Source organism: Temnothorax longispinosus, chromosome 11 (assembly GCF_030848805.1).
Source record: "Temnothorax longispinosus isolate EJ_2023e chromosome 11, Tlon_JGU_v1, whole genome shotgun sequence".
NCBI classification, from domain to species: Eukaryota; Metazoa; Arthropoda; class Insecta; order Hymenoptera; family Formicidae; genus Temnothorax; species Temnothorax longispinosus.
In genome coordinates this window covers 7,411,350-7,428,232 of record NC_092368.1, presented here as the reverse complement: position 1 = coordinate 7,428,232, position 16,883 = coordinate 7,411,350, and the positions used below count along the sequence as shown (strand labels likewise).

Genomic DNA, 16,883 nt, shown 5'->3' with positions numbered 1-16,883 from the left:
AAGTGTGCGCGTAGCAAGGCGTAGATCGTGTATCTATATACCTAAGCCGACGAGTTGAGATCTAAATATATCATACGCACGCAAAAAAATAAAATCAATGCTCATCGAATAGCAGAGTTTGCGAAATAATAAAATTTTTACAATATTTCACTTATATGCTTTTCACAATATGCTCTTCCAAAGAATCTCTTCCAATAAAACTTTCTCAACCAATTTGAATAATATACCCGTGATTGGAAATGCTCGGCAGGTGATTCATTGCACTGGCAGACTGACAAACATTCGCGACTCAAACTCGAATTCCATGGAAGTTGATAGTGAAGAACGACAAAAAGAGGATGAGGACGCGGTACAAGACACGGGTGTTTCTCTGGTGCTCGTGGGTAGCCCTATACCCCATCCCAGTAACATCGAGATACCTTTAGGACGCTATACCTTTTTGTCGAAGCACAGTCTCAGTATGAAGTTCACCTATGCCGACGAGAAGTAAGTGATTGAACCGCTTTTTCATCATTCTCTCCTTTTTACGTTTGAAATTCCGATGTGAAAACCTTGCTGAATTGTTTTCATATGCAAACTCGTAAAATAATTAGATTCCATTTACTGCGCATCATTTTACATTAATACAGTTTAAGTCGTTGTTTTCTTGCACAATCGTCGTTGACTTGCATAATTAGCGAAATGATTGAATACCTTATCATTCTTATCATTATTCGATAAGTTGTGCCATACTTTATCGTACGCGAGATTTGAATATGATTTCCTTGTAACGCGTTGTTTTTATTAATACACGTAGTATTTTCAAAATAACTGAAATGCATTATTGAATATTATTTTGCGTTATATTATTGGAAATATTTCTTGTCTCGTCTTAGATTGGCCGAATACTTTGGCTGGAACAGCGAGGAACTGATGGGTCAATCAGTCTTCGATTTTTATCACATACTCGACAATCTGCGGCTAAATAAGTGCTTCAAATGCCGTAAGTATTCTTTTTTTCTAATCAGTTTCACATTTATTTAGTAAAACTTAAAAATTTGAATACTTAATAAAATTTCTTAAAAATCACATGAACATCCAGCGTATCTTTGATGCCTAAAGATTACGTCGTTTCTTTACTTTTATATGAAACTCGATGAAATTTCTATGAAATTTGTTAGGATCGTTTGTCATATTGATTGCGAAAATTAATTAATCCTAAATTCTCCGTGTAAATTTTTATTTTCTCAACATAGTACATTTCTTCATAATATTCATATAGTACCGTTATTCGCCTGACTTTGACATCCAGCCGGAGCGGACCCTAAAATTCTTAAGAGAGTTATTTTCGTACCGTAAGAATTTTATTATGCGCGAGTTACACATATATACCGAAGCATAAAACTAGATGGTTGTTAAATGGCAATTCATGTAAAGGTTGCTATCGTCGCATTGCTATTTTGTCTGACGATCGTTTTCAAGATATTACGCTGTACGCGAGTAACACGGATGCGAAACGCGATAGCCATCAAAATGAACGAAGTATAAAAGCGTGCATCGGAGAGGTAAAAGAGACTGGCAGCGCGGGGTGAGAGAGGACGAGAAGCGGCCTACAGAGTGGGTCGATCTGGGTGAATGACACGGCCGGGAGGGAAAAAGGTTTCAAGGACGATGGTGTCTCTTATCGGCGGCGCTACCCGCCGAAGACCTTTTTTTATAGCTTCCAGGGACCTCAGACTAACGCGCGGCTGGTAACGTTATCGGTTACCAGTTATGCAATTGCTGCGTCTCCCATTGGTATTTACGAGCGCAAACGTGACAGACTTTATCGTGCCGATTTCGGTAATTGACTCATAAAATCGCAGGTAGATAATGAAAAATGAGACGCGATGACAAAGTGCGAGGCCGTAAAAACGTCGAAAGATATTTATTATCGTTCGATTAGTGTTTTACAATGAGCCGGGAGAGTTATCCTCAATGGATGTATCGAACACGTCACGATTGGGTTCTCGATTGGGTTACACATGCTAAAAATAGCAGCGTTGTAATAAATATATATCCGATATATGAAACAGGAATCTCTTTTATGTAATACTTTATCTGACACTTGGTAGCCAAGATATCCAAATATTAAGTCACATTATACATGACAAATTAATGTTAAATAATAAAAATATTGAAATTAAAAATTAACGAATTCATTATCGAAAGATTTATATAGCAGAAATGTAAAAGTTTTTTTGATGTATAAATGTTTGATACACACAGCGGAAGTGCTTATACGCTCGTCTTATTGAGTACTCGCGAGATATCTGTCGGTTACTCGTTACTGGTAGATGTACGATTGCAAGGGACGATCTAGCTAGTCGATTTAGGAGCTTCGCGTGTTCGAGCAATCCGCAACGTCATGGATCCTTTTTTCAACGCCAACCAACCTCAGCTTTCCGGCCGAATCAGCTCTGTACTAATCCCACCCTAGTCGCGTTTTATGGGAACGTAGGGAGATACATTTCTACGAACGAGATAATATGCTTCTCGAAGAGGCTAGCCCGGAGCGCCAGAATTTGCGACGTAATCTTACGACGGAACCCGAAACCGCAATAAAATATATTTGATATCCTCTATTTCCGTGTTCATCAATTTCGCCAGATTGCGAGATACAGTGTAACTATCTCGATTAAGGCTCCTGGGTAGTCACCGCGGCAATATTGGATTCTTACTATCGAGGCGAGGAAAACACCCAATTTTGTTGTGCATGCCATTTTCAAATAAAAAGACATTTCAATAAAACATCACTATAGATCGTTTCAGAACACTTCCAAAATTGGCCGAAAACTACCCTTTTCCCTCGACAATAAACAAACAGCCATAAAACGAAGTCTAAACATACGGGAAAAACAGCCGTTTAACGACTATCGAAAGGAGGTGAAAACATTCCTTCCGCATGCAAATCTTACTTTTCGGCCAATTTTACGACTTTCACGAATACGTTAAACGTTAGAGCACAAGCACAGAGCAAATAATAAAGAAATAGCACGCACAACAAAATAAGTTGTCAACATGTCACAAGACAGAATTCTCCATTGGAGAGAGTGAGAGGAGAGAGTGGCGTCGCCACCGTCAACGCAGAGTTCTCGGCTCAGGGACCAGGAGCCTTAAATTTTGATAATTTTCTTAGATTTTGTTTATATAATCGTATATTTTAATTTTATTTTTCTTAATAATCTTATTTATTGCTAATCAATTTTATTTTTACTTTTATTCATCGAGTCAGTATTTGTTAACTAGATTATATCGATGAAAATATATTGCGACAATTATTTCGTCAGAAAATTCTGACTTTTTCTTTGTACCAAAGTTCTAAGTTTTGTTGAAGCAGCAAACATTTACATTTAGAATGTACCTATGTGTTCTTATTCCTTTCGATACATCGTCAATTCGTTAATTTGTGCATCCCATGCCGATCGATAGGATGAAGATTGCAATCCCATGCCGTACCTTTCGTCAGCCGAAACGCGCGCGCGACGCGGTGGCGCTATAAAGCCGCGCGGATGCGTTCGCGTGTCCTGAGTCTAAGGATGAGCGTTCTCTCATCAACATCGTTGTACTGTTTCAGTGTTCAGCAAGGGCCAGTGCGAGACCGAGGCGTACAGATTTCTCAGCAAGCAAGGCGGCTATGCCTGGGTCGTTACCCAGGCCACTCTGATCCACTGCTCTAAACAGCAGAAGCCGATCTCCGTCGTCTGCGTCAATTACATCCTAAGGTAGGATCCGCTAGTATTCTTCCTGTTCGGTGCTGGTTCTTTTTTCTTTGTACTATCAAGCTGGAGTACCTTCGACCTCGCTTGTATTTTGCATGAGTATGGCCATATTTATTTTATCGCTTGGCAAAATTATACATTAGAGAAATTTGATTAAGTTGTATCTCGATCTGACTTAATTCCTGATAAATATTGCTTTAAGATCGGTCCAGACTTGACGATTCATTTTTAAAAGCTATCTAAAAAGTTTAGCGATGAAACATTGAAACTTTTCGATCTTTAGTCTCAGCTTTTGTGACTCGCAAAGATTCGTTTATTAGACTTTTAATTGCCGTTAAATCTATAATGTACTTTAAGTAATTTATGCGATCTGAATTTAATTCTAGTCAAAGTATCAAAGTTCAGTGTAGTTCAAAGTAAATTTTAATTATCATTAATTACGTCAGACTGCGTCTTTTTCAATCATCAGCTGTCTTTTCCTAGGAATAATTTAGAAATTACGATGGAAATGAGATCCGATCATTTCTTTGCATTTCTAGCGTTTTGCATCGACTTCCTGGATACATGACGCTGCAAGATTGCGCCATATGTAATAACAATTTTGCAAGGTTCGTAGTTTTCGATCAGACGTCCACATTCATTAATTCTGCATTGCGTGAGAAATTATATTTATCGTGTCCTTTCATTGCCCGCTTTGTTCACTGGATTTCCTTACGTAATTATCCAATTGCGCGAGAATTTGCAAAAGTATCGATTAAAATTATGATTTATCTACATGTCAGCTTAATATTTTAAAAGAAAACAAGTATTAACTTTCCTTTCTCCTTTGATGTATTTTTTTACGGTAAAAAATTTGTCTCTTTTTTGTCGTAGTTCCATGAAAAATTTTAATAAGTTGATATATTTTTTGTATTAATGCATACGACGGTGAGCGAGACAGTCCGCACGTTAATATCGAAACTCGTCGATTTTGCGTTTGCTCGATTAGTCGGATACGCAAATTATTTCTTACTACAACTACGGATACGCTACTTCCGGCAACTTCCGGCAAAGGCCACCGCAGAATCGTGTAGTCACGCGAGGTAAGTGCTTCCTCGATTTCTTTCCCGGCGCAGATTCAACCCTCGATTGGTCGCATAAATCACAAACGATCTTAATCGTTCTTAGTTACGATTCATTACTGAAATGATACAGAGACATATTATTTGCTCAATTATGGTCTTAATAATAATGATCGATTAATTGATCAAATATATATTTTTTATGTAGGAAAAATGTAATGTGTAAAGATGTAACATCATTTTTTATAAGAATATTATATAAATATCAATTTTTTTATAAACACATCTTTTTGATACGAAAGGAATATTCTTATCTTTGTGTGATTTCAGATTGTGTATAAAAGTTCTTCTTAATAATCTTACAAGGTAGATAGAAAAAAAAACATCAAGATATCTCTTGATTAGGAAAATCAGTTCCTTTCAGACGATTCTAAAAGTTGTTTCTCCAAAAACTTCTTAGTTCCGATCTTTTTTTATTCTTATGGAGTTTCAATTTTCTATTAATTATCTTTTACGTATATATGTATATTGTTTCGGATGTCATACCATTCAAGGGTTAATCTCGCTTCTTACAGCGCAAGAAGGTAGCCGGAGATCTCTGCTTTCGTGTCTTTCTCCTTTCTATCGCCGGCTCTCTTCTCGCGATTCAGCGTTTTTCGCATGTCTGTCGAAGGTACTCTGAGTAAACGCGACTTCCATTTAGGAAAAAGGTGAACAGCAACAATTTTATTCAGCGAACGTTTCGTGATGAAAATCACAAGAAACGTTAAACCGCCGAAAGCACAACTCTCGCTATCGCAGAACGGATGAAACGAATCTCACCCCCCGCGGCGCGAACGTTATTCCCCTTCCGGTCCCCGTAACATGCGCAGGATTTCTCGGGATAACCGACCCCTCCCGAAGAGACGAAAACGAGAGGAGAGTCTCGTGGAATAAAACAACCCCTTTTCCTTTTCCCTCTGTTTCTCCGGCGGCTAAAAGGTGGCTGGCAGATCCCGACATTATCCTCGATCCATCCCCCTTAGGTTCTTGCTATTTTCTCGAATGTTTTACCCCATCCCTGCGTCACCGTTTCTATCCCCTCTTCTTGTTTCTCGGCTTTTTCGCACTCTCAATTTCGTCGGAGAGTGTGCGCATCTCCAGTCGGCTTCTGTCACCAGAAGCGGAAAAGTTCGCGGACCTTGTAGGTGTCAGTCATGTACGTATGTCATAACGTATATAGTGTGCCTTATTATATACAGAGCGAGTTATGTGAAATTGTATAATTGTAATTTTTATCGCAATTTGGGAATAACCTGCGTAATTAACATAAGTCTGTTTTGTATGAACAATACTGAAAAATTATCATTAATATCTTTTTCGAAATTTTACGATTATTTAATAATTTTTGTATGTAAAAATTTGAGATAGTGATATACGTTTAATTTGGTGCCAATTAATTAATATACCGAGAAATTTCAGATTTACGTTATTTTTCAATTAACCTGCGAACGTTTTTCTAAAAATCGACTCTACAAGGAAGTTGAAACAATTGCTTTGGTTAATTATATTACATATGTAAAACCGGCATCATCCAGATTCTTAACCCTAGAACACTACACTGTGTATAGCACATCTACCTACTGGGTGTAGCCTTCGTCTACTAAATGGTAGATGAAGCTGCGCAGCATGGAGAATCGTAGAGAGAGAACAAAAGTACATTTATTTTATTACTTCGATTCTCTAACTTTCACTATATTGTAGAAACAGTGGGCATTTTTAAAACAATCATGGGTGTGCTACACTCATCATTTGCTACACTTGACTTAGGTTAACATTAGTTTTTTTATATTTACTAGAACAATACAAGCGCGCCATTTAACTTTTTTGCAATATCTCTCTCTCATTACACAAAACAACATTTACAACGTTATTTAATATGCTATTTAATAATACCACATTAAGAAAAATTTAACGGTATGTAGCAACATTATATTTATATCGCCGAGTATTAGTCTAACAATATTCTGTACAACATGTCCTATCTATTATATATTCTATTATTCGCTTAATTCTTATTTAATCGTCCATTGCCCTCGTATGAGGCAAACGCTTATATCAGAGCAAAGTTCACTAAACTTGAGATTAGTTTTCTTTATTATGACTGATTAAATTTCAATCCAAACTCAATCCCAATCAGTAGTGTAATATGGGTTTAAGACTGTGTTGATCTGAAAAAACAAAACGCCTCACTACATAATACAATGGATCTGTTTTCTATTGCTGAACTGACTGCACTAGTTCAGAGTTTATCTTTTTTACTCCACATTGGAAGGAATGATACACGTACAGGCATGTGGCACGATGCTCATACGAGAGTACCAACGTTCATTTGCCGAACGAGGGCAATATTTGGAGGTTAATATTCAGTTCTCTACCACATTAAGTGGCTACGTGCATATTTATCTGTGTTTTTTTTGTCGTGTAATCGTCTCTGGTCTGTGTATGTACATTCTAGGGAAGCTCGCGATGCCTCGCCCATGCTACTATTATTGCTGCTAATTGATCCGCCGCACAGATCGATAATTAACGTCCGTCCATTCGAGCACTTCTCGAGTTTGTTTGCTCTGTCTGAACGTACGTTCCCCTTCAAGTTCGCACCTCGTCGAGGCAGAAAGGCCGACGCGACGCTTGCGCGTCGCGATACACGACGTCGTCGTTGCCGCTCCTCTCGCGGAGGAGGGTCCGGGTCCCGTCGATACCCGCGTGCGCGTTTAGCCGCGATTGCCTGTCGCGTACGTCGTCGACCCGCGACAGTCGAACGAAAGCGAGAGCGGTCGGCGAAAGTGGTGTGTCGCGCAAGCTCAGTCGCGATCGTGACCCGGTGGGTGAGACTGAGGATTCGCGTGCTGTCGCAAGTAAGAATAAACATTATTTTGAAAATTATAGGAGAAGAAATGATGATGAATAAGATATAAGAAAATAATTTATTTTGATCAAACTGCCGATTTGTTAAATAATAATGCTCTGCACATACACGACGTTTTGACCATTGTTTTTGGTCCTTATCAAATATAATCTAAACAGGGTTGGGCAGATACTTCGGAACAAAGTATTTAAATACAAGATACAAGATATTTTTTGACATATATTTAAATACTAATTGTATTTAAATACATTTATAAATACTTTTAAATACAATTATTCTTTAAATTTGCGTTTATTTTTTAAATAATAGATGGTAGATGATCTTATTGTAATTACTTTAATAAGTATATAGTCTGAAAGTAGAATTGTATGAAAATGGAATCAGAAGTAAGTTGAAAGATAGCACTTTGAAAGATAAATTTATTTATTTTAACTCATAAACTTTATAAAATAAAAATAATTATAAAATAATAGTATATATTATATAGTGATTAAGTGATTTAGTGATATAGTATACAGTCTACACATAATATTGTATTTATTTATTATTATTTTGGTAATTCTTATTGCCTTTCAAAAAGAATATTTCAAACATTTTATCAGATGGAAGGCCGTTGTGTAAGCGAATGTATTAATCTGGCAAAGGAAAACAGTCTCTCTACATCATCAGGAGCAGAAAAACACAGACTAGTATTAAATTTCATAAACGTCTTTTTCATATGTACTTGTAATGAGAATGTAATGGGAAGTGTTTCAGCGACAAGTGTATATGTACAAGGTCGATACATAGACGGCGTTGAAGGTATAGCGACGATAAAGGACAAAATATGTAATAGTAATTACATAAATACATTTAAATACAAGATACATTTAGATCAAATAATTAATTACAAAATTCAAGATCATTTGTGTGCGAAGACAGAATTAAGATTCAGGTGTTCTGACGCGAGCGCAGGAAGGAATCGCGCGCGATTCTTTTTTCTAATTGTAAGAGGAATATGTGCGCACGCCTAAGAAACGTGATATTATCTTCCGCTTCACGCGCGTGTCTGACCGGTTTTCCTGTAAGGATCCTCGCGAAGATCCTCGCTTTTGAAAGCTGCTACGCGTGAAACCGCGATCTCTGGCTTGATGTACGGCATCGCGTTGCATTGCGTTGCACTGCGTTGCATAGCTCGTTCGAGCGTTACACAATTATACAATCGGTATGTCTATTCTTACACCGATAGCTCGGGGATACTGAGTAAAAAAAAACCAATGAGATACTGTCATTTGGAAGCAGAGGAGATGGAAAACTGTTATTCTACGAGTTATAAGATGATGTTGAGTGTTCTTGTTGCAAAATATTGACGTTACCGGAAGAATTATATCCGTTATAACAAGTAAAAAGAATACAAATTACTGCATATTTTTGTATGCGTGTGTGTAATACATGTGTTGTTAAACAAAAACCTTTTATCTGCTAATGCTAATAGGATTGAAAAAACGCATTAAGCTCGAACGTGCTTCGTAGCAATTTTACATTTTTTCTACAATAGATACTGACGATACTGTAAAAAATTAAAACGCAGAAGTATCTGCATATAGATAAGGGACATTACTTCGTTGACAGTAGAAACACTTTGCGACCTATAAGATATAGGCAAAAAGATTGTTGTCGCTAAAAAAAATTTCAATTTGTTGTCTTGTCGTTTTGTCATTGCTTTTACTGCAGGCTTCCACAAAACCAGATATTTAATCTTTTAACTTTTCGTTTTCTTTCATCTAGTTTCTGCTTAGAAATATTAAAGTCTTCTTAGATTTTACTGTTGAGCGAAAACTTTCTCCGACAAAAATCTTTGTATGTTTCCTATTAAGTTATTTAATCCAGCTGTTCCTCTGTTTATTAAACTCTCTTGTGTGTGAAAGATGTATTCTTCCTCGATTTGATGTCAATTTGAAGATAAAAGTTCGAAAGTAGTAATCTCCCAGACAGCACGTTGTTCAAAATCGAGATATAAGACGTCTTTTAGACGTCATATCATAAGACGTCTTAAGAGTGTCTTAAAGATGTTTTGAAAATGTCTTTAAACCGTCTTACGTTCCAACTTTGGACATGCGTGCTGTCTGGCCTGTTAATAAACGTTTGCGTTGGCAAATTACACATAAATTAAAAATTTAGTGATTTAGAAGAGAAGAAAGAGAGATACAAATCTTACACGTAGATGAGATCTGTACAGGATGCAGACAATCGTTCTAAAAACCACGCGCGAAAAGTGCATTCGTGTCGTAGCAGAGGTTTGACGTCGACCACGTGCTACGGCGTCTCAAAATAATACCTCGCGTCCTCAACCAGCCGCCATCGCCGTCGTAGTCGCAACAACGGTTTTGATCTCGACCCGGTTACGCGGAACGACCTCGCGTAGCTGATTGACGGCTCGTTTCGCGTTTCGTTTCGCAGCCCGAGTCAAGAACCGCTCAGCTGGAAACAGTTTTTATTTAACCTGGTGGAGACGCAACTCGGTCGATCACAAGAGCGACTGCTTGAAACGTACGGCACGCATAAGTTCTCCTTCACTTCTCATCACTCGAGCTATTTATACATAATATAAATTTGTAGCAGTAAAACTGCGATTAATATTTAAAAAATTCCAATTCTTTTAACAAGAGAAATATGCAATGACATGCGCTATCGTTATGTGGAATATCGTTAATAATTATGTTATTAATTTAGCATGATGAATATTAGTTCTTTTGGGGAATAATAGCTACGTGATTTATTGCCAAGCTTATTAAGCCAGATTATTTTAGACCCGGCGCACTTATCAGCGCTCCAATGAGGGATCTGATATTTTTTTTTCATCTTGCATTGATTGTGCATCGAGCGTACATCGAGTACAGAGACTTGGGACCTTGAGAGCTTAACCAGATCGATTGCATAAGGGATCGCTTTCAGCAACAGTAGATAGGAGTGGGAAGGGAAAGGGGAGAGAGAAAAACTGCGGTCACAGATCGATTTGAATTGAACGGCCTCGATCGATACCTGTCGCGTATGTTCGTCGCTGTCATACTTCCCCGTGTTCAACAGTCAAAGAATCGAAGAAGAATCGAATGATTTATAAATCCCAAGATTTGAAAGATAGTCGAGAGATGAGAGATCCGAGTGTTTAGCAAAAGAAGAAAAGCGAGGAGTGCAATCTGGTAGTTCCTTAATTTAAGTTCAGCAAGATCCACGAGTATTGACAATCGAGCAATTCGAATATCCGACTTAAAGGAGAAAATCTCAGATGAGAATCGCAATTGTCATCGCGATCGGCAGCGAGCGCGTGTTCGATTTGGGCTAGTTCAATGTCCTCGTTAATTTCGTCGAAGCCTGCGGTGTCGTATTATTTTTAAATTTGTTCGCTGACATAAAGGTTTTTTTTTATTGGCTTCCCGGGAAGAAGTTATTGCCGAAATAATATGGTCGAGGTGTGTAAATAAAGTAGACGGTATGTAATGGAAGAGAAAAACGACGATCTCAGCCTGGTCGCCCTACTTAAAATTGTAACAATGTCACAATTTATGTTTATCTATGTTTAGAGATAAAACAGTATACTTACGCTTACAATTTCATAAAGCATACACGTGCGCAAATATTTGCTAGTTATCGAGACCACATTTACAATTCGTTTGTACACCGCGTGACATTAATATCTCGAATTTACCGGTGAATAGGAAGTTGTAGGTACTTCTCGTAACATTTTGTTACTCGGCTGATCGTTTACATACACAAAGTCGCGATCGCAACCGATCTGAATGTTTACGGACCCCCCGAGAAATATCGCGGAATTCTGTAAGAAAGAAGAATGAAATAAATGGTTTTTTCAAATAAAAGCCATTTGAACGAGCTCTTTCTTGCTGAATTCTGAAATCGGCCATTCTTCGATTCGTTCCTCGATCAGTTTGCAAGTATGTGTATTCAACAAAAATAGTAGTATATCCGTTTTTTTAGTTATGTGAGCGAACTAAAAGCAAAATGTTGAAAGTAAAATTTTTAGAATGCAGGTGGATAATAAAATATTTCTCTTGGGTTAATCTGAAATGCATATTCAATGTGTTGAGACGTAATATCATCCATAATCAAATTTTATTATCTCGCTATAACTTATTTTCACGCGTACCATTTACTGCTAGATCGAATGTACATATATGTGCAGAATATATCTCGTGAATTATTCGATATGTATCGAACCGATTAGCGTAACGCGCGTAACGCGACCATTGAGATCCGTGGCAGATAATGCGCGGCGCATAAGTGAAATTTGCACGGCCTGGCGTGACTTCGCGAGCCAGGCGCGTGAAGTCGCAATTTGCAAATCGAATACCTGAATGACGAGAAAGAGAAAGAAAGAGGGAGCGAAAGAGAGAACGAGGCGCGACGATGCGCGACTGCAATCGCGCGACGACGTAACTTGGCCAGTGCCTTGCAGACCGCCGCAGCGGCCTAAACGCTGCGTAACCACCGCGACAAGAGTCCGAGCGGCGCGTGCCTCGCTTTCCGTTCACGATCCGCGGCGCGAATTCGAGAGTCTGGAGTTTCAGAGGGTTTCGAAATGTCCTGAAATTTGATAGGAATCCTGAGGATTAAATGTCCAAAGAGTTCGTAAAAAATATATATATACAATATATTCCGTGGGTCGCGGACGTTTGAAGATTCACAGGTCCGGAGGATCGAATGTCCAAAGATCTCGAGTCTCGAGATTCAGAAGATTGAATATCTAATGATTTGAAGATTCAGGTGAAATGAAACTTCCGGGTGGAATGAACTACCCAAAATCTGAAGATGTTTGATTAGAAATTAGGTATTTAAAGTTCTAAAGAGAGAAAAAAACGTATGAATATTCGAAGATTCAAGAATCGAGAGATTGTTTACATTTAAAGATCCAAAGTTCTATGTGATTTAATGTTTAAAGATCAAAGATCGAAATATCTTCGAGGAATCTCTCTAGTAAGAAATCAAACGTGAGTGATGGAAAGTCGACGATCGTATAAAGTTGAATCTACACATTTCTGACACTTTGATTCATTCGGCATCTTTAATTTCTACCTAATTTATGTAAGACTTAAGAATCGGTCGATCGCGAAAGATATTCGGACCAAGGTCGAAGTATTTGCATGTCGAGGCCTGATCGTTCGGGCCGATTGACTTAGAGAGCCGATAACGCGCGTTACGTCGTCGATTTAATAACGGAGTCGAACCTCGGAGATGCGCGCGAAGATTTTTGGCCGGATTCCATTGCGCGTTCACGCGTCCGCTGGCAGCCCATCTGCGAATTCCGCGTACAGGGACTCGATTGCACAATCACGCAATTCGCGGTTACACTCATACACCTCGATGCATCTCTTTCCTCCAGTTCTTTCGCCACTTTCATCTTTCACATCCGCTGGGTCCACAGATACGTCGCTCGTTCTCTCACAAACCCGCTCGCGGTTATTTACCTCTTTCTGCCGCCGGGATTAGATTCAACGGCTAATAATAACGAGTGAATTATTGGCAGCGATTTCGCGACAGAATAACCCAACTGTTCGCGTATAATAAAGATTGCGTGGTGTTTGACATTTTACGACAAGTTGGACGGCACGAGTCAATAATAATAAATTCTAAATTTTAAAAGCGCGATGGTCGATTTTTTTCTCACATAGCGCAAAGTCGTTTTTCCTTTCGCAATCTTAGAAAAAAAGAAGATATTAGAACAAACAGTAAAGTAACAGTAATAAATTTTACGTTAAATAATATTTCAATCTTCTTCGAAATGAGAAGAATATAAATCTTATTGTTATATTTGCATTATTCCGTAAATTTATTTATTTATGCAGACTACTACTAGGAGGTCCGAAGAAAGAATTGCGAGTGTGCTGCGAAAATATAATGTACAATTGTGTCGCGGAGAACTGTCTATATGCAATAAACGTTCAAAGTTGATAATGAGAGAGTGCCGATAAGAGTCGAGTGGTCTCTTTTTAAGAGAAAGAAAGAAAGCGCTCGTAGTGAACGCGCGCGTGTAATAGAAACATAGGACGTCAACGAAAAGAAGGTACCGCCGATAATAAATATATAAATCCTTCCTCGCGGGTGACGCATGACTTTCATGTGCGCGAGATCGGACGGTGTTCTGTCCGTCGATCAATCTCCGACGAAGGTGCGCGCCTGTTATCGCAGCCCAATCATTACGTAACGCCTGGCAGCGACGGTGATAGGCACCCGCGAAGGAAAGAACATCGGCAGTTGTACTCGTCGAGGCCGGCCGGTCGTTTCGGAACACCCGATGCACGGCGACATTTCGGAATAACTCTAAAGATAAATCGCGTGATTCTCGATCGTATAATATATGTAGACCTTCCTGTACGGAGAGTGCGGTATACCCTAGCGCTTTGTGTCATTTTGATGAAAATGATAAACGGGATCTTCTCTCCCTCGACGGAAATCGCACTTGTTGGTGGGGACGATTTGTTGAGCGATAAGATCGCGTGTATTTATTTAAGAAGAACAGTTCGTTTTTGAGCGTTATTGGCACGATGTTTTTCTCTCATCTGCGATTTGGCTGTCTGCGATAAGTTCGTGTCTGGGAGTACCGCGCGATCGCGGCTTGACGCGCGTGCTAATTCTCGCGCTGGCAATGGTACGCGTCCAAGAATTAAAAGTGCATCTGGCTGTATGCACAGGGGTTATGCACACCGCGAACTGGACCGTAAACAACGGCCGTAAACATGCCGCGGATGGGCGAGACCCTGGCCTCGCCTTGTCGTCTATAAGCGCTAAACGTGGCCCGCCTCGAGCTTCATGAGGACTTTATTTACGTTGCGCGACCGACTTAGTTTACAACTCTGTGAGTGGCTAAGGGCTCGAATATCTGCTACTGATTTTATGCTCACACGCATAAATTATTCAACGAGCATAAATTGGAATGCTTATTAAGGACCGACGCAAATTAAAATTTATTTCCGCATAGTGCACTTAATTCTAACATATAGGTATGGTAACTTGCATCTTAATTTTATATTTATGAATTAGTTTTATAATTAAGCCCATCACTCTATTTTTATAATTTATTAGAACAATAGTATATAGAGAACGTACAATTACTTCATTTTTTAACATAGTTCTCTTGCTTTTCAATGCACTTGTTCCAGCATTCCAAGGGTATATGCTTGATACGTATACCCTTGGAAAAAATGTTTTTGGTTTGTCCCTCAGCCATGCACCGCTTCTTGCACATGTTGGCCTGTAGCAAACCGACGACCTCTTAAGGCATCTTTAGTGGACCAGATGGTAATCTGAGGGAGCGAGATCTGGACTATATGCAGGATGCTCCAATACCTCGAAACCCAGTGCCACAGACCAACATGTGCAAGAAAGAAGCGGTGCTGGCTGAGGGACAAACCAAAAACATTTTTTTCCGAGGGTATATGCAAGTTTATGAAACGCTGGAATAAGTGCATTGAAAAGCAAGGGGACTGTGTTGAAAAATGATGTAATGGTACGTTCTCTACCGTTGATCTAATAAATTATAGAAATAGAGTGCGGATAATTATTGACTCACCCTCGTAATATGAGAAAAATTTACGTTTGATGATAAACTAACCCAGGCAGCCTCACGTCCAAAATCGAAACATAAAACGTCTTTTAGATATCTTATCATGAGACATCTTAAGGATGTCTTAAAGATGTCTTTAAGACGTCTTATGTCCTGATTTTAAACATGCCATGCGTGCTGTCTGAGTTTTTTGTCTCAATCGATGAAACCGTCGTGAATTTGAAAGTAAGGGAGGAAGAAATAAGAGAAACTCGGGGGAAGCTTGAGAAACAAGGCAAAAAAGGTTTCATACATTTTTCTTGAATTTATCGATAACCAGACGTATGATCGAGATGCAAGATTGTCGTGGGACTAATTAGTTATAACGGTTATAACATAATAATTATGTAATATTCTAAAATAAAATATTATCAATTCAGTCGAGCCTAGATCGATTGATCTTGAGTCTAGATCGATTTTTGCCGTGGTGAGACAATCGCGGGTGACATCGCGGTACGCGCCATCGACCTCGAGAACTGCGGCCAACCAATATTCGCTGCACTCGCGTGATTGTCTCAACGAACTCACAACAAACCGCTCGAGTTTCGCGCACGCCTGACCGCTGGAGATCGGGTTGAGTTAGGTGCGGGTTAAATATGCGGTCGGGTATCGGGGAAGGATTAAAAATAGAGTGAGGCCGGTTTGCGCAAGCGAGCACGTGGGACCGTTGGGACCTCTTCTGTCTATTCCGTTATCTCTCTCGCTTTATCCTGATGCGCAGCTTCCCTTATCTCTGACTCTCTCGATTCGATTTCTCATCGATTATCTTAACGAAAATGACTATCCTTCGCGAACAGCTTCATCTTCCACGCGCGCCGCACAGAAGCCATTTTAATTTGTCGTCTTCTCTTTTTCTCCTTCTTTAGAAGAAAGTCCTCATAGAAATTTGCTAATTTTATTTGTGTGCTCGTTGAATTCGATTATAACCCGATTACTTATATTTTAGAACCTGTTATACATTTATTGGCGTGTTACGTACTGTGAACATTGTGACCTCGGAGGGCTCGCTCTGGGACTGCGATAAAGTTGTTTATCGCATGTGAGGAAAAAGGATAACAAGGAAAATCTTTTATCAGAACAGAAGATGAATTCGTAAATAATGCAAAACACGGGATCCTTTTAGTCTCTGTGACATAAAAACGGTTTTTAGTGCACATATCTGATACTTGAAAAATTTGTAATATCCTATCTATTTTTCGACATGTCGATATTTACGACGAAGTCTATTAATAGTATATTGTACAACTAGTGGGAAAAGTGGTCGATTCTGAATGAGCGTGAAGTTGGTCGCACGAGCGAAGCGAGTGCGACCATCATACTCATTTGGGCTCGACCACTCTTCCCACGAGTTGTTCATACTATTTTTCCTAACAAGAGCGTGAAACAGGCCGCTTTTCGCGCTTGTTTTACAATTTCATTTCTCAACTAGTTGAGAAATGGCTCCATTTTTCAACTAGTGGAGAAATGGATCGTTTTGCTCACTCAAAACAAGTGCGAAAAGCGGCCCATTTCACGCTCGCGTTAGGAAAAAGATATTTCGCCATCATTGTTAATTTTAGATACCAATTGGCTCGTCAATC

At 39.1% G+C, this 16,883-nt stretch overlaps 2 protein-coding genes across 3 annotated transcripts in view; both read left to right on the top strand.

Moving 5' to 3' along the window:
• Positions 1-16,883, top strand: part of Sima (HIF-1 transcription factor component sima) — a 53,320-nt gene that overhangs the window by 22,978 nt on the left and 13,459 nt on the right. For both annotated transcript variants that reach the window (XM_071794186.1, XM_071794185.1), the window contains exons 5-7: positions 251-486; positions 876-982; positions 3,596-3,743. In XM_071794186.1, the coding sequence (XP_071650287.1) occupies positions 251-486; positions 876-982; positions 3,596-3,743 (491 nt within the window). The remainder of the gene's footprint in view (positions 1-250; positions 487-875; positions 983-3,595; positions 3,744-16,883) is intronic.
• Positions 4,521-9,615, top strand: LOC139822473 (uncharacterized). The gene is made up of 3 exons (XM_071794214.1): positions 4,521-4,822; positions 7,299-7,698; positions 8,312-9,615. Exons 1-3 carry the CDS (start codon positions 4,656-4,658, stop codon positions 8,720-8,722), a joined length of 978 nt encoding a protein of 325 aa, XP_071650315.1. The 5' UTR covers positions 4,521-4,655; the 3' UTR covers positions 8,723-9,615.

What these genes read in the sequence shown, in the direction of transcription:
- LOC139822473 (XM_071794214.1), top strand. Translation starts at nt 4,656, where the DNA reads ATGCATACGACGGTGAGCGAGACAGTCCGCACGTTAATATCGAAACTC. An exon ending in GAATCGTGTAGTCACGCGAG is followed by an intron (nt 4,823 to 7,298) that starts GTAAGTGCTTCC and finishes TGTACATTCTAG; the next exon opens with GGAAGCTCGCGATGCCTCGC. An exon ending in GGATTCGCGTGCTGTCGCAA is followed by an intron (nt 7,699 to 8,311) that starts GTAAGAATAAAC and finishes ACATTTTATCAG; the next exon opens with ATGGAAGGCCGTTGTGTAAG.